Source organism: Periplaneta americana, chromosome 14 (genome assembly GCF_040183065.1).
Source record: "Periplaneta americana isolate PAMFEO1 chromosome 14, P.americana_PAMFEO1_priV1, whole genome shotgun sequence".
NCBI lineage: Eukaryota > Metazoa > Arthropoda > Insecta > Blattodea > Blattidae > Periplaneta > Periplaneta americana.
In genome coordinates, this window is record NC_091130.1 from 20,007,237 (window position 1) to 20,028,456 (window position 21,220).

A 21,220-nucleotide genomic window follows, 5' to 3' on the forward strand; every position below is an offset into this window, starting at 1 on the left:
AATGTAAGACTTCTTAATTGAGGTTTATTTTATACTATTCCAGTGTGGGAAAAATATGTTTTTGAAGTAGAAAATCAATCAACGATAACTTTTTTCCTTGAAAAGATAAGTGGTAGTTGCAGTGTATGAAATCGTCTAAATACATTATATTTTATGTTGAAAAAAAACCATGTTAATAGAATAAGTTCACAAGATATTATCACTTGTTAAAGGTTTATGTCTGACTGCGATCAGTCATGTAGTGCACATATATACATAAACATTATTTATCTTCAAAACCCAACAGTGAAAAATTCGTTCTGGCACCGGGAATCGAACTCAGGACCTCTCAGCTATTATTTTGTTCGCAGGTTTGTTCCACTCAGATGCAATCTCATTTCACAAACATCTCTGCTCGGAAAAAATGTCATTTTTAACACGTGTAACGTAAGTAACCATTTTGTGATTGTAATATCATGACAATTGAGTGCATATTTGTCAATTTTTAAGTATAATTACATGAATTTTTCGATGTTTTATTGCATAAAAAACTGCCTTTTAATAACAACGAATAAACTGATACTGAAAACTCCACTGAAATTTTCTGAGGTGTCAACAATGGGACTAGGATTTTGGACAAAGGAGATCACACATAAATAAAATTCAGTTTACCAGAAAAATTGAAGTTATATCTGTAACACGTTGTCTACTTTATTTTCAACAGTATGCAGTCGTATAAAAATCAATTTACATAATCTCATCTAATATTTACATTCTCCAAGCACTATTTACTTTGTACAATACACAACATCATAGCTTCCTATGTGCGTCAAAGTAAATTACTTAGCTACATATTATATTTAACTTCTGTACAATTATGCGCAATATTAACAGAAGCACCACCTAGTCATTGTCTTCAGTTAAGAGTAAGAAGTGGCAATTTTAAATACAACACTCCAAAAAAAAAAAAATGAACATCTTCATTACATTATCGAGGAAAAGCTGTAAATCAAGGACAGAAGCAACTGAAGGTCTCACTCAAATATTTTTCTACAGCTAAACGCCATTCTATAAAAGTTCTCAATAAAAGCACATTTCATATTCTTGACATAAATATAGTTCATGTTGAATTCTTCGTACACTACTTTTAACACTTGAATATAAATCATTGATTAAATGGCGATCTTACTCGTGTTAATTATGTAAGCATGTGCGGCTTGCAGCTGTTTCGGTGTTACTTGACACCATCCTCAGAGCCTACTAGATCTCGGCGCTATCTCAACTTCGCTGTCTGTTGTGCGATGAAATAGTGTGTCAAATAGTATGTGTGTTCTGAAATTGATCTGTGTGTTGAGAATTTGATTAGGGTGTGTTTTAGTGTGTCTGTATATTTCATATTGTTCTAGTGTGTTCAGTTTTTGGTTTTTGGGTTGTATGTGTAGGATTTCCATGTCTGTATTTATGTTATTGTATGTGTGGTTTGCATTAGTTATGTGTTCGGCATACAAAGAACCATTAAAGCAATAACCAGAGGACACAATACATCTACATATGTCGAACACATAACTAATGCTAACCACACATACAATAACATGAATACAGACATGGAAATTCTGCACATACAACCCAAAAACCAAAAACTCAACACAATAGAACAATATGAAATATACAGACACACTAAACACTCCCTAATCAAATTCTCAACACACAGATCAATTTCAGAACACACACACTATTTGACACAACTCTTCATCACACGAACGCACCCACACAACAGGCAGCGAAGTTGAGATAGCGCCGAAATCTATAGTCCCATCGCTCTTATTTCCGGCAGCCAATCACATTGCAGGTCAGCTACATTTAAACGTGTGTGTCTTGTCATTCACTATTGATGATGTAATGAATTTCCTATGGCTCGATAAATACTTTATATAATCGCCCGCTATTTTGGCTCTTTCGTTGGCGTTCGCAGAAATCACACCAGGACGTTATTTGCCACTCAATTATTTGCTCAATTACAGTGCGTCTGATTTATTATCATAGGAGCTACAACATGATAATGTTTAACAGTGAAGCAAATAGATTCATCTGGTAGCTCGGCAACGAAAGAACAAAAATGGCGAACGATACTACCTACCTAGACTTTATAGAGCCTTCACTTCGTAAGACGTAAGCAAAGGGGAGGAGTCACACCGGAAATAACAGTGACATGACTAAAGTCGGCTCTGAGGACGGTGTCAAGTAACACTGAAATACCTGTAAGCCACACATGCTTACATAATTAACACGAGTAAGATCGCCATTTAATCAATTATTTAAATATAGTTTGTTGTATGTTTATCCATAATAATTAATCCCAGAAATCTAGCATCATTATAAATCATTCAATGCTTATATCAGATTAGATATAAAACGACAAACCTTCACAATTCACACTTAACACACAGCCTATATAATTCCTATAACATTCATGTACAGTGAAATGCCGCTATAACGACATGAGTGACAAAATTACCTTGTTGTAACAAAATTTTGTTACACGAAAATACAAAGCTATAATAAACAGTAAGTTACAGAAAAGTTTTTTTTTTCTCCCAGAATACTTCAATCTCACCTTTACTTTTTAACTTTGCTCTAGAGTATGGCATTAGGAAAGTCCAGGATAACAGAGAGGGTTTGGAATTGAACAGGTTACATCAGCTGCTTGTCTATGCGGATGACGTGAATATTTAGGAGAAAATCTAAAAACGATTAGGGAAAATACGGGAATTTTACTGGAAGCAAGTAAAGAGATAGGTTTGGAAGTAAATCCCGAAAAGACAAAGTATATGATTATGTCTCGTGACCAGAATATTGTACGAAATGGAAATATAAGAATTGGAAATTTATCTTTTGAAGAGGTGGAGAAGTTCAAATATCTTGGAGCAACAGTAACAAATATAAATGATACTCGGGAGGAAAATTAAACACAGAATAAATATGGGAAATGCCTGTTATTATTCGGTTGAAAAGCTTTTATCATCCAGTCTGCTGTCAAAAAATCTGAAAGTTAGAATTTATAAAACAGTTATATTACCGGTTGTCCTTTATGGTTGTGAAACTTGGACTCTCACTTTCAGAGAGGAACAGAGATTAAGGGTGTTTGAGAATAAGGTGCTCAGGAAAATATTTGGGGCTAAGAGGGATGACGTTACAGGAGAATGGAGAAAGTTACACAACACAGAACTGCACGCATTGTATTCTTCACCTGACATAATTAGGAACATTAAATCCAGACGTTTGAGATGGGCAGGGTATGCAGCACGTATGGGCGAATCCAGAAATGCATATAGAGTGTTAGTTGGGAGGCCGGAGGAAAAAAGAGCTTTAGGGAGGCCGAGACGTAGATGGGAAGATAATATTAAAATGGATTTGAGGGAGGTAGGATATGAAGATAGAGAATGGATTAATCTTGCTCAGGATAGGGACCAATGGCGGGCTTATGTGAGGGCGGCAATGAACCTCCGGGTTCCTTAAAAGCCAGTATACTTCAATCTATGCTCATCAGTAGGGACCGGATTTTTATGTAATTACATATTATATTCCTTTCAACCTAACGGTATATAAATAACAAATCTTTGCGAATCTTGTAATTACCATTAATATATTAAAATTTGATACTACATATTTTTACATATTTAACCCACATTACATATTATGGCTTGGTATTACATAAATCTACATATTTTGGGGTTTTATTCATTTTTACTTCTCTGAAAGGAAAAAGAAAAAAACTTCTGCTGGGGAAGTTTACAATTTGAAATACACAGATTTAAAAAGCCTTTTTACCTACCTGAGAAAGGATATATTTCGGGACGAAACATAACATCTTAGTTCCAGGAAGTAAAAGAGGCACTCACCCCTTACCGCCCACTGTAAATATGAGTGAACAAAAGGCAACCTTCCACTGTAAATATGAGTGAACAAAAGGCAACTACTTTGTATTGTAAAAATCAAGATGGGAATAATCTCATACGCTTCAGCGGACGACATAGTAGTAGGGTCTAAAGACCTTACAAAGTTACAAGAAACAATAAACATCATGGTAAAATGATGCAATAGAAACAAATTTGATATAAATGTGGACAAGACAGAAATGATGATACTCAGAAACGGGGAAGAGCACCAGAAACAGTAGAAATCGTCATGAAGAACAGAAAATTAAAAATTGTACCAGACTACAAATATATAGGCTTAACAAAACAAACCAGCGCAGATATTGATATTAAATATTTTCATGATTTTACATATTTTGGTACATATTCAACTTATTTTTCTTACATAAATATGTACATATTTCACACCTTGATATTGCATAAAAGTCCGGTCCCTACTCATCAGACATTTCACTGTACAGTATTTGTGTTGCATGTAATTACCAGTAGCATTGTGGGTATTTTTTAAAATTACTATTAAATAAAGTTGCTACCAATTTGTTTTTCGTAGCTTTTGAAAATGTTCATAGCTTATATACTAGACATCATTCACATTTTAAAATAATATCGAAAGATCTAAGAGGGAATTCTAGCAGATTCTGAATTCTTTCACTCAATGATGACCAAGCTGTTTCCTGAGGATTTTACCATATTTCAGCAGATACATGTCAAGATCACCATTTTGGTTTCATACATTTTTACTTCTAGGAATAGGCCATCGTGTACACTGCGAAAATTAACACATCATTTCAAAGAAAGGATCACAGAAGCAATGTTACATTATCACCCCCACCAAACTAACACAAGTTTTATGCAACTTGGTGTATTGAATAGATGCATGCATCTGAGCAGATGGTTTTCATATTGAACATTATACTGTAACTGTTTGCATGTAACCTGACTTATGCCTCACCCTTATATGCAGGGGCCCATCCATAAGAGCTGCGGAGCTGCAGCACTCCTTGCTTTGACAGGAAAATGTAATGTAATAATATTTTAATTTGTAGAAGAATTGTTACAGCTTTTATTGGTAAATTGCTTTATTTTTCATCTGGCTGGAAATATGTACTATTATCTTATGCATAATCTTTTTCCGCATCGACTGTATTGGAATTGACACTGCATTCAAAGTCGTCCTGGAATCTGCAGGGTGAGCAGCTCATAGAGAGTGTGTCTTGCATGGTCAGGGGGTAGAGAGATGAAGGGAAGCAGAGGGAAACTGCCGCTGTTTAGAACCCATATTTTGCTGCAGTGGCTTGCAGAGCCAGGCGTCAAGGGAAGATCTTTCCTCCACTCCCACACCACTATTGTAATGCTACGTCAAATGGATTCTCTATTCCCTTGAAACTTAATGACAAAATTTTTATTTTCTCTTCACATACTTACTGTTGTAGAATCTTATCGAGTTAATATAACGAAATTAATATTCTCTTTTGCCTTATTATTACGTATATATCCAGCCTCCAGCAGAACCTAATATTTGCCTTAACTCAAAATGTTTGCACGAGTAGAATCCTTTTAATATACCACGTAAAATACGAAAGAGACTTCTTTTCCACTTTTAGAACATTGCTTTGGTATGACGTCTTAGTATCGTAACTTAACCAGTGCAAATGTGCAAGCATGAGTGTGTGTGAATTACAGAATATTAATTTTATTTTTCTCAACTTTCCCTTGCAGAGAAGATTGATGTAATGAAGTGAAATTAAATGGCCATTCGTTACCCGACTTAAATCTTACTCAAGCTCCATCCAGCCGAAATAGTGCATATATGTAAGGAAGTATAACAATGAAATTGACGCTAAGCATTTGTGGTTACGTGGATGTGAACAAAAAAAATCTGTATTTTGTTTTCCTTGCCTCCTCTTCGGTGGTGATACTGTATAGACTAGGAGTGGTGTGGCAGATTTAGGACATTTGCCCCTAAAAATTAAAAAGCACGAATCTTCGCTGTCTCACCTGAAAAATGTTGTTTCACTGGCAATGTTAGGCAAAACTAATATTGCTGCGCAACTAAGTGAAGCGAATAGAACAAATAGTCTCAAACATAATCAAGAAATGAGAAAAAATCGTGAAATTATTTAAAAAATATTGATTTTGTGGCCAATATGAATTTCCCCTTAGGGGACATGATGAAAAAACGATTCAAAGAACCCTGGTGTATTCCGTGGGTTGCTACAGTTCGCGAGTAATCTAAACGAGCCTCTCAAAAATCATTTGGAACATGCCACTGTTTAAAGGTAGTTCTAAAACAATTCAGAATGAACTGGTAGCTTGCATGTTGAGTGTCTGCTGATCTGAAATTCAGACTGAAATCGATGGTATTAGTTTTTTTTTTTTTTTTTTTTTTTTTAGCGATTATGGCAAATGATGCCACAGACATCTCCAACTGAGTCAGGAAGTTTTGATTTTTCGATATGTAGTGCATTTATTTTCGTCCTATACCTATTAGAAACTAGTCGTACCCGTGCGCTCCGCTGCACCTGTTAGAAATAAATACAAAGTAATTACATAATTAAAATAGTACATTTGATCCAGTGAACATTCCTGTTTGATAGAAGAATAAATCGTTAAAATGTTACTTAATTTAAATTGCATCCAAATAATTAAAATGCGATCATTTTTGTCCAGAGACCACTCATTTGGTGCAATGACAATTCCTTTAACATGTTTCTTAATTTTTATTACATGCAACCAGAGTTTAATGAAGATTGACATCATTTAGATTTAATGTGTATACTTTATTTTACTTGTTATATGTTTCCATTTAATTATGGTAATAACTTCATTTTAACCCTTGTTTTCTACGTATTCAGTAAATGGCGTTTGGCCCACTATGGTTCTGAACCCTTCACATAACTTAAATTATATTATGTAATATTACATTACATTATAAATTATATTTATTATATCAGAAGTTACTGTAATAACATTATAGCATTATGTCCATCTAGAGAAATTACACTTTCCAATGGTGAAATAATAATTAATTATACAAATCGGTTAATTTAGCTTCCGATATTACTTCATACAAACACAGGAACATTCTCTGTAGGCTATCTTTCATAGCTTTCGATTGTTGCTGTCCAAGGCCCCTTATAGACGAAGTCATTTGTTTTTTAATTCATTACACGGCCTTAGATGGCAGTTATTTCAATTTTAAAACTCATTTATCTCATTAAATATCAGTCCTATCAAAATTTTTCAAGGAATAAAACTTATCGCAATTTACTTTTAAAGAAACTTTTGTTATGTAACATTTTTCACAAAAATCAATAATAAGCGAGATATTTCGATTTATTTAATTCAGGCCCCCTTATAACCCCCCTTTTAAATAATGTATTTTGAATGCCATATAGCCTAAAATCTAAGTTACAACGAACTTAATTTATATTCCAATTTTCATCGAAATCCGTTCAGCCATTATTGCGTGAAAAGGTAACAAACAAACAGACAGACAGACAGACAGACAGACATACAGACATACAAACAAAAATTTCAAAAAAGCGATTTTCGGTTTCAGGGTGGTTAATTATATATGTTAGGACCAATTATTTTTGGAAAATCGAAAATTACCAGAAAAATTTCGGCTACAGATTTATTATTAGTATAGATTATATCAAGAAGTGAAATGTTTATGTACCAAAATCTACTGCAGCTCCCCCAATCCACAAGTTCACGAGCTGCCACTGCTTATATGCAAATGTATATATAGTATTTTGTATTGAAGAAGCATATCTCGTGAAACCAAATGCTTGCGTGCACTGTAGCATTTAGTAATAACGTTGTGGTGGGGGTAAGTGAGCTTGCTTGCTACAAGTAGAAGCGTAGAGAGAGAGAAGCTTCTCAGTTCACTTTCTTTTTCCTCTGACATGCAAGCAAGTTTCATGACATACCGAATGGCCTATAGATTTTGTAATTGAAGAGTGTAACCGAAACGAAGATAAAGCATTAAAAACAACACAACTGCAGTTTCATTTCCGAAAATGGATGATGTATTATATGTGACGATGTATCCCTGATAAAGAGAAAATTGTTTATGCATATTATGTAGTTTAGAAGAGTTTTTTCCTCCCTTCAACTACTGTATATGCTGAAATATGATATATCCTCACATTTCAGAACTGCATACAAATTCCAACCTCAGGGTTGAATTTACAAAGGCCAGAAAGGTTATCTGTTATGCTTTTCTAGCCCAAACCCGTGGTAAGAATAAACATGAGTGTATAGTATATACTGGACTTTTTTTAGTATATATTCTTGTTAGTAAGAATAAAAACATTTGAGTACCTACTCATTTTTGATTATATACTCATAACATGGAAGCATAGTAGAATATACTCAAGTGTCCATCTTGTACAGAATATATACTCATGCTTGATAAGAATAAAAGCTAGTATATTCTCATATTTATAAGTTCATTCTCATGTTATTCTGAGTATGGTTTGTAGCAGGCTCAATTCTGAATATTTGTTGATTTGTGTTCAGTTTAAAGTTGAATTAAAAAAAAAGGCAGAATTTATGAACGATGTAGTACCTCACGCAAAAATATAGAAAAAGACGTGAACTTCAGAAGCCTTTAACGCTTCACAAAAGTGAATGTGAAAAAGGTTAAACACGTATTTGTTATTCATAAAAAACATAACCTATAAAAATATGAATGGCTATCAAATTATAAGGTTAGATTGTTTTGTTAAATATGATTAACAATTACAGTTTATTTTGTAAAATTTGAATTGCAAAATGCAATTACTTGTAACTTTAAATTATATATATATATAAAATAAAAAATAGAATTAGCATAACTGGAATTCTAGAAATGGATTGTAATCTCTATCCAACATCCCGTAATGACGATTTCCCAGTACTGTTTTCTTGTTTCCTGTTTATTAACGTCACTTATCTTATTCTCTCTCTCTTTCATGTTTATTTATTTATTCATTAATTATTTATTTGTTTATTTAATTAATTAATAAAGCTCCGGGTTCCTTAAAAGCCAGTAAGTAATTAAGTATTTATTTATTTGTTTATTTATTTACTTATTTATTTATTAAAACCAAAACACAAACCACTGCAGTATGCGGATAGCATGTGAAAGTCTATAAATAAAAACTGAGCATCACGGTGCAATGTGGTCAAAGAGAATAGGTAACACGAGTACATACTAACTTTTAAACGATCAAGAAGGCTGTAGAGATCAGTATATATTCGCGTTAGGTAGAATGTCTTTATTCTTATGAATATGAGTATGTTCTAGTGGTTACGAGCATATAATCACAGGAAGTGCTCATACTCAAAAGTATAAACCTTGAGGAAGTACTTAAGCTTTATTCTTACTACCCAATGAACTGATGAATAAAGACAATGAAGATTATATGTATTACAGAGATTCAGAATTTAGTGTTTTGTCAGTGATTTATAAAAAAATCTTGTATACAAAGAAACAGATAACTGCATATATTCATATCTTGCTTTCTGGTTTTATTTCATAGCAGAGACATATTTATAACAATACGAACAAAGAATAAGTTTTAAGGAAGAAAGAGCAATCCGTCTTATTTTTTTTTCATTCAGAGAGCCTACGATTGTTTACTTTCACACATACAATGCATCCTTGCGATATTTTCCTGTATAGATTCTGGAATGTTTCCTGAAGTTAGATGTAGAAAAGGTCATTCATTAGCATGAACCTGCGCATGAACTTTAAGACCACTGCGAAAAATGAATTTCTTTCCACAAACATTACATTCATGAGGACGTTCTGCAGTGTGAATGAGTGAATGTGTTTTCAAATCACTAGGAAATGTGAACTTCCGGCCGCACACTGTACATTCGTGGGGTCTGTCCCCAGTATGAATCCTAGAATGTTTCTTAAGATGAGACACGAGTGTAAACTTCTTACCACACACTGTACACTCATGCCTGCGTTCTCCCGTATGTATGAGTGTGTGAGTGTTCAGATCTGACAAGCGTAGGAATTTCTTGTTGCAGACTGCGCATTCGTGAGGCCTGATGCCGGTGTGTATCTCGGCGTGTTTCTTCAGCTGCGACATCAGTATGAACTTCTTCTTACACACACTGCATTCGTGGGGCTGCTGACCGGAGTGGATCAGAGCATGCTTCTTCAAGTCGCTGGCCTCTCTAAATTTCTTCCCACATTCTTTACATTCGTGGGGCCTCTCCCCCATGTGGATTAAAGAATGTCTTTTCAGTACATTTAGTTTACTGAATTTCTTACCGCATACAATGCATCCGTGTGGTCGTTCTCCTGTGTGAGACAGGGTGTGAGCTTTAAGATCACTCGGGAATGCAAAACGCTTGCCACAGGTTTCACATTCATGAGGTCTTTGCCCCACGTGAATTAGTGAATGTGATTTTAGTTCAGTTGAAGACGGGTACTTCTTTCCACAGACATTACATTCAAATATCTGCTGAGGTGGAATGATGAGTGAAGGTTTTTGAGGAAGCATTGGTGGGGGTGGTGGAGCTGGTGGTGGTGGCGGGGGTTGTGGAGGCAATTCAAGACGTAGTTGCTGCTGTGGTGATGGCTGCTGCTGTTGTGGTTGTGGCAGTGGTGGTTGTGGTACCTGTTGATGTGAGTGATGATGTGGTTGTTGCGACATTGGTTGTGATTGTGGTGGTGGCAGAGGTGGGGGAAGAGGGCGAGGAGGTGGAGGTGGTAGTGGTTGTTGTTGCATTTGTAGGGGTGGTTGTAGATGTGATGGTGGTGGTAATGTTATGTGATGGTGCGTTAAATGATGTTCAAGCGGTGGTGGTAATTGGTGGTGATGTTGATGATGGTGGTGATGATTTGAAGGAAGTGATGGTGGCTGCTGATGCTGCTGCCGATGTTGATGATGTTGTTGTAAGTGAAGATGTTGTTGATGATGGTGAAGAAGCTGCTGCTGTTGTTGCTGATGATGTTGCTGATGTTGTTGATGGTGGTGATGATGATGTTGCTGCTGCTGCTGTTGTTGAAGTTGCTGCTGCTGTTGGTGTTGCTGTTGTTGTTGCTGCTGCTGCTGTTGTTGTTGTTGCTGATGCTGTTGTTCATTTTCATGTATCATTGAATGAAGTTTTAATTCCTTAGAAAATGTAAACTTCTTTGCACACACCGTACATTCATGTGGTCGAACACCTCTATGAATAAGAGAATGTTTCCGTAGAAGTGTTAATCTTGTGAATTTCTTGTTACATATTGTACATTCATGAAGACGCTGACCGGTATGGATCAAGGAGTGTTTTTTTAGAAGTGTCACTCTTATAAATTTCTTTCCACAAACTGTACATTCATGAGGACGTTCCCCTGTATGAATTAGAGAGTGTGTTTTTAAATCGCCAGGAAAAGTGAATCGCTTCCCACAAACATTGCACTCATGAGGCCGCTCTGCTGTATGAATCAGAGAATGGGTCTTGAGGTCACTAGGAAAGGTAAATTTCTTACCACAAACGTTACATTCTTGAGGGCGTTCCCCAGTATGAATACGTGTATGTTTCCTGAGGTGGGACGACAATTTAAATTTCTTGCCGCAGACATTACATTCGTGGGGACGCTCCCCTGTGTGTATCAGAGTATGAGTTTTGAGATCACTGACTCGTATAAAAGTCTTCCCACATTCTGCACATTCGTGTGGACGCTCTCCTGTGTGAATAAGCGAATGCTTCTTCAGATGTGATATTAATGTAAACTTCTTATCGCACAGATTGCACTCGTGAGGTCTCTCCCCTGTGTGGAAGAGCATGTGTTTCTTCAGATCAGTTATGTCCCTGAATTTCCTGGTACAAACAGTACATTCGTGTGGTCGTTCACCAGTATGTATCAATGCATGTCGCTTCAAAACATTTAATTTTCTGAACTTATTACCACAGACATTGCACTCATATGGGCGCTCACCTGTATGGATAAGAATGTGCCTTTTTAAATCACTTGGAAATATAAACCTTTTTCCACAAGCCATACATTCGTGAGGGCGTTGTCGAACATGTATAACAGAATGTGTTCTCAGATCGGGAAGGAACTGATATTGTCGTCCACAAACATTACAGTCATATGGTCCACCAGTAGGAATCAATGACTGGCCTCCCTCACTGACTGAAGAATTTGACTGAGTCGTAGAGGTCGTGTTTTTCTCGTTATTCTGCTGACTGGACTCTAAATTCATATTACCTTGCTGCCCCGAAACTGAATTCAAACCACCTTGTTGGCTGGGAACCATATTCATGCTGAAAGGAAACACACCGTACTTCAATTATATTTCTAAAAAATTAAGATTAATGGATTTGAAATACCTTATTTTTATGGTATAAGACTACAGTAGCGTGCAAATTAATCCGAACACGACATATTTTTACATTTTCTGTCATTGTTGGCCTCACAGCTGCTCATACCGCTTTAATTGACATCTGTAGTACGTGTAATTCCATTGTTGAAAGTCTGTCATTTTTTTTTTATAATATGTGACATTTTGCCTGTCGTTTTCTACTTATAAGCATTTCAGTTGTGTTGAAGACTTAATACTGCAATCCTGTGTACATTCTGTCGTCTTCACAAATGAATACAACTCCACGAAAACAGTCTAAAATTATAACATTAGCAGAGCATTCTTCTATGACACAGAGGCAAATTGCTGCAGAATGTCACATCGGTTTGGCTACTGTTAATTCGATCATAAAACAATACAGGGAGACTGGATCCATCACACCCCAGAAAAAAGGAAACTGTGGCCGGAAAAGGAAGACTTCACCTGCAGAGGATCGTTTAATTGTCAGGAAAAGTAAATTAAATCCTAGACTAACTGCTGTCGACTTAACCCCCGAGTTAATGGCTACCACTGGGGCAAATATTCACGTCACAACAGTGCGGCATAGGCTTTTGGCAGCTGGACGAAGGGCTCGTAAGCCTATTAAGAAGCAACTGCTAAACCCTGTTATGTGCAAAAAAACGCTTAATGTGGGCAAAATTACATCAACACTGGACAGTGAATGACTGGAAGAATATACTTTTTTCCGATGAGTCTCATTTCGAGGTCCACGGCCACTGTGTTTCTTACGTACAGAAAGGATCCGAAAAAGTAACAGCAGCTCATCTCCAAATAAATACCCCCCTAAAGTAATGTTTTGGGGTTGTTTTACACATGAAGGGCCTGGAGCATTAATACCTATCAAGGGAATGATGAATTCTGACAAATATATTCACTTATTGGAAACAGAATCGTACCCCAGCTGCAAAAATCATTTCCAGATGGCAGAGGTGTGTTCCAACAAGATCTGGCACCACGCCATACGTCTCGAAAAACTACAGAATTCTTCAACAAGAAGAATATTCAGGTACTCCCCTGGCCAGGCAACTCACCCGACATCAACCCCACTGAGAACTTGTGGTCAATTTGCAAAAGAAGAATGCAAAAAATGGACTGTTCTACAAAGGAGAAGATGATTTCTGCCCTCATTGGTGTATGGTTTCGCAATGAAGAAATGAAGAATATTTGTGGGAAATTAGTGGAATCCATGCCAAATCGTCTCAGAGCTGTTATTAGGAACAAGGGAGGCCACATAGATTACTGAGGTATGTCTTAGATCCTTTTTTTATCCCGTTTGAGTGTTTTTGCATAAGTAATTACGTTGTTCGGACTAATTTGCACGCTACTGTATATCTAGTATACATGTACTACCAAACCCATGTATGTGAAGATTAAGAATAAAAACACAACAGATGTACATCCTTTGACATGGAAAATAGTCGCTCTCCTCTACTGTGAATCTGTCAAAGTGTCGTTCGGATTAAGGAGAGATTCACATGGTGAAATATTAAGCATCGAGGTCCAAGGATGAAGTCAAGGCATACCAGCGACGTATCTGTATGTCACAAAATGATATATTCCCTACAAAGCCTTTATGGCTCAGCGATAGAGCTCTTTCTTTTCGTTACAAAGACCTGGCTTCGAATCTCTCTATGTAAAATGCACGTGTGTAAATACACAATGATTTCTGAGCTATTCTGAGCTAGGACTTAATCTCTGAACAGCGACCAATTTCTGTGTCAAAGGGTGTACATGTTACAAAGAAAAGAATATATTTGTGAAAATTGAAATTTAGAAATCTTCTCACTATTCGTGAGCGGCCACAAGGGACAAAGAGTACTTAACCATATATATATGACGAAGAAAAGAATATATTTCTGTGGTCAAAGCTATAGTTATATCATCTTTGTTTATTATCTAGTCGTATTGCAGTCTGAATCTTGTTCATATGTTACTACAGGCTCCTTCTGGACAATGATCTCATAACAATTTTCTATTTGGAGTGAATCTCAGAGAAAAAAAAAATAGGGGTAAAGAATTTTCAATTGCCACCCTCATATACAACCGTGTGATATAATATATCAACATTACAATTTGGACAGTTCAGACATGTACTGTATGTGGGTCATTCCATGCCAACTGAGCCTCTGAGTGATTTTTTCACTTATTAATAAAGTGTATGGTACTTTGATATATCAACTGTTAAAAGTATGAATTACACTGCCCTTAAAGAAAACTTGTCTTGTATGTAATATTTTTGCAGTTTTTTTTTATGTTTGTTGGTAGGTTCTTTGAATAGTAAATATGTTATTTCGCATGCTTAAGTTTAAGATCCTGCTGTTGTTATAAAACACCATGTTGTCGATCTTGCACTTTTGGAGGGAAATGTATGAAGCTTTCCAAGTTCAAGCATATACTACAATTCAAGGTAAGATCAAATTCAGTAAATAATTATAGCATATTCAAAATTGCTGTAGCATGTAACACCCGTTACACAAAATATGCAATAAGTTTTAATTATGATTGCTTGTTGAGACCATAACATTTTAAAATTAATATTTCATTTATTTTATCCAGAAACGGTGTAACGGGTGTTACAACTCTTTAAGTAACGGGTGTTACAGTATTCATGTAATACCAGTTACAAAATGTTATACTTGCCTGCTGTAACCTATTACAATAAAAAATAGCTTTTAACTCTCTCTTAAGTAGTTAAAGCTGCAAAGAGTCCATTCTGTATAAAATATTTGTTTGCTCTACCACGATCTAATGCACCTGAATGTGCTTATTTCAAGAAATGGCTCCTGTAAACAATCGCATGAAAAAAACATGTTGCATTTGGGTTCTAATGATACAGTGAAATCCTATGCCATAATAAGTAGTGATTTATCACAGAACAACTATGCAGTCTGGATTTTCTTTAGCACCATAAGATGATGATTCCACAGATTTTGGGGTTCTGAACATGGGATACTGACAAGTGAAACACAAGTGATTCCCATGTCAGTGTACAGCATTGATAGATCTGAAGTTAAATCTGACATGTTTGTTTTGGTAGAATTTTTAAGCGAAAACAAGAAACCTGGGTCATCAAAGGGTGGAAAGAAGTAACGAAACATTGGAATATGCCAGAGTCAAGCTGACAATGAAGAGGACGTTAAAATTATGTTCCTGAAAGTTTCTGGGCACAGCAAAAAAAATCTTCAAAGTTGATGAAAATTATATTTATTTTGTAAAATTTAGTCAACTGGTCAGGAAGTTACCAACACCTGATGTCAAGTCTCAACGAAACAGACTGTATTATGAATTCAGTGACAGTGTAGATGAAAAAAAAGATGTTTACATGCACTAATATCTGTAAAACAACCATAATTTGAATGTTCCTCAATCAATTTGTTCCATTCTAGGCTATTTAATAAATAGACTATGCTCTGAGAATTTTAAAATACATAGATAATTTAATTATTTACATAAAATGGAATTGCTATTACACAGAAATTTCGTTATATTAAATTTTAATAGCGTTGTTTTAATGAAAAGAGAAAGAGTGTCAATCATTTGAGTAAAGTAGAAATATTTGCATAGTGTAACACCCATTACAAGTCATGTAACAGCCATTACAGAAGCTTTTCTTGAAAAAAATTAAATCTAGAATAACTCTTCTCGGGTTCTCAGCCAGGTGAGTTGGAGATTAGCTTCCAAGCTTTCGACGGCTAGCTCTGCCATCTATGGCAGAGCTAGCCGTCGAAAGCTTGGAAGCTAATCTCCAACTCACCTGGCTGAGAACCCGAGAAGAGTTATTCTATATCAAACGCCAGGAAAGCCTCAAGTCATACAAAATTAAATCTTTTAAGCAGAAAGGAAAACTGAGAACATATTTGATTTTGTCAATGTTTAATATATATCCATATAAAAGGATGTTAATTTGTGTGCATTAAACTCACAGAATTTTACATCTTTCAATAACTATGCAAAAGTTCATGTCAAAATTCTGTAACACCCGTTACACTATGTTTTTTACTTGTTATTCAACTTCGTTAAAATAAACTTAGGATTATATTATATCAAAATGTTCAGAAAATGTTGGGGAAATAGTTTTAATAAATAAATTTTGATTCTATTAAGGCCGCATTGAAAGTGTTCAGTTTTTAGCTTTGTGGATGTAACACCCGTTACAATGGAATGACCCATGTAATCTATTCTGTTGCTATTCCTAATTAAGACTGAAAAGACAGCAATTATGGAATTCATTATCAATACAAAAGTACATTGAGATCTGTGAGACATGAACTTATTAGTAATGTGAATATGACGATGAATTATGGAGAACCGTACTTGCCTGCTTCCTCCTATATCTTTAAGGCAACTTCCATATTCTCGGAGTGTAAATTCATCTTCTCCTGCTCCTCCTCTTATTGATGGGACATCAAAACACACGCCATGATCCAGAGAATTCATTTCTTCCTCCATTCTTTGCTAACAGACTGCATAAAAAATTTCAGAATATCTTTGAAGATCTGAAGTAAACGTTCATTTCTGTACAGTCAGGACAGTTGAAGTAACAGCAACTAGTTACCATTTCTTTTGTTTCAAAGCTCATGGTGAATGACATGGTCTGAAAACAAAAGCAATAAAATAAAGAATAAATAAGGGAACTGACATTCCTTTGCATCATAGTTATAAATGAGAGTTTTGTGTAGATGTTTCAGTTGTTTGCATACTTTTGAATAACCTATGTGATACTAGTTTCTCCTTAAAATTACGGGTCTGTTTCCTTGCCATCATTCCAATCAGAGGTCTGCATCAGACGTTTTCGCTCGAGCGCCAAGTAGTTCATAGCATAATCCGATAGGTAGCGCACATGCATGATGGGTAAAATTGTCACGAGTGATAAATCCTCAAACGGTATAAGCCGAGCGTTAGACATTCGTTCTTGTTACAGTGATGAACTGTGTAGTAACATCATAGATGTTTAGCATTTCAAAACTTTGCAGTGTTTAACTAACCTCTCCATAGTACAACTACAAAACTTGCTTTAAAATGTAATATAAATGTTGTAGGTAAATGTTTTTTGTTTCCCCCCCACACAGGAGTGATTTTTTTTTTTGCCACATCTGATAGATGTTATTGGATCTAAATGTAATTATTATAAACGGAGAACACAATCACGATAATGCAGTAGTAATAATAATAATAATATTAATAATAATAATAATAATCTCTAATAATTAATGTATCAATCTTTGCATCTGTTAACAGTTGTGCAGCATGATTATTCGTTTTATTATATTTTCTGTGACGTTATCTCTGTACTAATATTGTTATTAATTTACTGCTATATAATAATATTTTGTAAAACGTTTCTACATTGTCGCAGTATATAGGCGGAACACTATGTATGGACCTATCTTATTATATATGTGGTAAATCAAATATTGAATAATTATTAATTAGGAATAATAACTGTATATCGAAGTTTTCCATACTATTTTATTTATAACTTCATGTTCCTGTTTTGGTACGTTCCATTGACTGTTCCATTAAACGTTTGTCATAAACGCAGAAAATAAAGCCTTATTTTTACCGTGTGAGCAAAACATATGTGTATCTTATCTGTCATCTTCCATACAAGATAAGACATGTCGGTGAGATGACCTTGTACTGTGCTTCTATTTATTACGAGTGTATCACAACCGATCTTATTTCGCTCGAGCATGCTACATTTGACCGAGTTCAAGTGAGCGATTTAACTCCAATGCAGCACTCTGATTCCAATATTTCCCCTTTCACTGTCATCCATAAAATAAAACAGATGGTCGGAGTCATACTGCTGATAGGTAGCAGGAGAAACAATTAGTCACCAATGAAGAATACTTACTAGACTTGGTCTAATACAACATACAAATAAGCCACTCACATGCTGGGTCTGTGGCTCAAGTGCTGGGATATTGGTCTTTCATCCAGGCAGCCCAGGTTCGATACTCGTCAGGTCGTCATGGAATTTGTCGCGAACAAAGCAGACTTTGAAGAGGGCTTTTCTTGGGGTACTCCCATTTCTCTCTATCATTCCATCAACATTCTCCACATCTCCCTCATTTCGTATATCATCTGCAATAATAAAAATAGGTTGAGATGAAGTCTTGGCAGTAATATGGTTTCCAATGCTGATATCTGCTCTAGCCCCTGGGGCTTATCACCTATGGATGGAACCTGGCTCTATTAGGGGCTAAGGTAGTCTAGGATAGATCCACCTGTCAGCGTAAAATTCACGAATGCCTCCTTAACCACCTGTCGGACTTGACCAATCATTGCATATATGGCGCACAATGGACCAAAGTGTAAAGACATGTCTTGGGTCCAGCCTTCGCAAAGCCAAACCAAGACACTTAGGGTTTGTGGTCAGGGGATGAGAGACAATTGAAAAATCAATCTTATAATTATAATCTTCATTTAACGATGTTGGTGACGTATAAACGTCCGTTGATGTGACATATTAATGAATTTAAATACTATTATAGTCATGATCATGCCATGGTATGAAAGAAAAATTTCATAACCTCGACCGGAGTACAGGAAGTCGCAGGTTCGAATCCCGCTTGAGGTTATGAAATTTTTCTTTCATACCATGGCATGATTGTGACTATAATAGTATTTAAATTCATCTCATAATTGTATTACAGGCTACAAAAAAAAAAATCAAATAGTACTTCGATTAGCAGACTGAGTTGGCCGCCACTAATGTAGCAAAATAGGCTATGAAATACAAACTCACAGAACAAAGATGGCGAGGACCATGAGGAACTGAAAATAGAAGGAAAGGAGATGGAACAGTGTTTTTAGTTGGTTATTAATGACGCTGTGTCAACTTCTAGGTTATTTGACATTGATGGAATTAGTGAGAGCTAGCAAGATTGTATTTGGCAAGAAAAGATTAAGGATTCGCCATATGATTACATGACATTCGCGTTATAGTTGAGGAAACCGCGGATAAAACTCAAACAGATCGTCAGCCCAAGCGGATCTCGAATCTATGTCTGAACACAACTCTAGATCAGTAGGCAAATGAGCTTGTCTCTTCAGGTATGCAGGTAGCTGGTTCGAGTTTGAGTTTTAATAAGGGCGAGCATTACAGAACCCTAGAACTGCGACAGTGTTCGATCTCCTGTTCTAATGCTATTTTATACCACATTCCTAAAGAATGTCCTGATTGCTCTAAGAGTTTCAGTAAATTATCTTCAAAGCAGTAATGCTGTTAGCTGGGACAGTACTGCTAATAGTACCTAGTGTAGAGATGATTCTAAGGGAGGATGACAGCGATGATGATGATAAGGAGGAGAAGGAGTGGTAGGGAAAGGAGAGAAGGTGGTAATCTTGTTGTGATGACGGTGGTGGTGGCTGTAATGGTGATGTGTTAGTATCAACAACAATGATAATGGCTGGTGATCATGAATAATTGAGGACCGTTTTTGCAAAATTGAGAGTTTGATGGATTCTTAACATAAGGCAGGTCTCTACATGACGTTCAAAGCGTCTTAGTAAAATTGGGTTATTTCTCTTCATTGTAGTGTGTCAAAGTGTGATCGTTTTTTCAAAATTTGGTTTCTGCTATAAGTGAGAGATACAGCAAAACTTGCTTACGATAGTGTTTTGTCTCTCCTGTAAAACTTAGTTTTTTCAGTTAGCAAGTTTTGCAAAAACGGTCCTCAATTAGTCTATAGTTATAAACAAGTAGGTCTATTGTCCCTAAAGACTTGATTTTACACTGAAACGGGCAATTGTGTGACGTCTTGCATATCTGTTTCACGATTAGTTCATTTCAACAAGTAGATACCTAAACCCCAGCCCCTACTTGTTATGAAGAGTCTTGGATGAATTTGAGAAATCTTGAAATGTCAAATTAATATTCCCTGGCACACTATCAACGAACGGAAAATACATATTATTGATACTGTGCCAACAGTACCACTACATCCCTATAGCAGCACATTCCTAATAGGCCTAATGTTTTACTAAAATAAATAAAAAATGCAAAAATACATGACCCTCCGGAGCATAACATATAACATCCATGAAACTCGCATTGTTATTACAGTTTATTATAGTGACTGTAGAAATACTTACCTATAGAGTCATGTTTCTACCACTTCTAACCGATGAAATAAGAGATATAATGCAGAACAAATGTCTGCCATCCCTTACTTTCTTTTGTAACCAAAAAAATTATTGTAAACAATTCACATTATAATAATGATGGTGCTCCCAGGGAGCAAGAGAGAACGCTATAAATCCCCAGATACTTAAAGTCGTTCGAGAAGGGTATGACATATTTATTATAGAAACGATTAAAGATCCCTTTGTACAGTTAATATCAATACGAGAGTTGATACTTGCAGGCATAGTTATTTAGCTAAATCCCTAACAAGCAGAGGATAATTTCCTTTATAACGTTAAGAAAGAATATCAATTTTATTTCAATCGAGATTCATGGTTATTAGAACCCCATCCTTGCGTTATGCACATTAGATAGCGCACTAAGCGGAGATTTCTTTATGAGAGCACTCTTGTAGCGAACGAGGAAACTATTGTACTTCAGCGCTATCAGAGTCCAAATTTCTGAACTATTTGACAGTGAAACGAGCGGGCCCGGGTTCAAATCCTGGTTACGACAAACTATCTGGTTGTTTTTTTTTTCCGGGATTTAATCACAACTCTGAGCTCAGACGCTATAGAATATAGTATAAGATAAGTGAGCTGGTTACATGGGAATATTGATATTGATTTCTACAACTCTTATTTAATAATGGGTCGCCACCAGTGCTGTCATGGTAATTCATTTCTTAGCCATACGCCCCACCCCTTGTTTTCTCACTTGAAATATATTTTACTCTCCTCTCTCTATCTCCCTGACTGTCATTTAATGGTTTTTTTTTTAATATTAAAGAAGTAAAGAAATTGTTTTGCTTTACA

General features: G+C 35.8%; 1 protein-coding gene across 3 annotated transcripts; it reads right to left on the bottom strand.

Annotated features, from left to right (window-relative positions):
- Window positions 1-646: 646 nt before the first annotated feature.
- On the bottom strand, window positions 647-20,664 carry LOC138713193 (zinc finger protein 493-like). 3 transcript variants are annotated; one of them, XR_011335795.1, is made up of 5 exons: window positions 20,375-20,664; window positions 18,171-18,361; window positions 16,593-16,868; window positions 3,954-12,176; window positions 647-3,919 (listed from the first exon to the last, which is right to left on the bottom strand). XR_011335795.1 is itself a non-coding variant. In XM_069845090.1 (4 exons), exons 3-4 carry the CDS (start codon window positions 16,721-16,723, stop codon window positions 9,626-9,628), a joined length of 2,682 nt encoding a protein of 893 aa, XP_069701191.1. In that variant the 5' UTR covers window positions 16,724-16,868; window positions 18,171-18,361; window positions 20,375-20,664; the 3' UTR covers window positions 647-9,625. The 3 variants fall into 3 exon arrangements, 2 of the variants coding, with proteins under 2 accessions (XP_069701191.1, XP_069701192.1); XM_069845090.1 differs by having other exon boundaries at window positions 647-12,176; XM_069845091.1 differs by lacking the exon at window positions 18,171-18,361 and having other exon boundaries at window positions 647-12,176.
- Window positions 20,665-21,220: the final 556 nt, after the last annotated feature.

Excerpts from the sequence above, each read along its gene's own strand:
- LOC138713193 (XM_069845091.1), bottom strand. The coding sequence starts at position 16,723 with ATGGAGGAAGAAATGAATTCTCTGGATCATGGCGTGTGTTTTGATGTC. Across the intron at positions 12,177-16,592 it reads AAAGATATAGGAGGAAGCAG|CATGAATATGGTTCCCAGCC; the intron begins GCAAGTACGGTT and ends GTTTCCTTTCAG.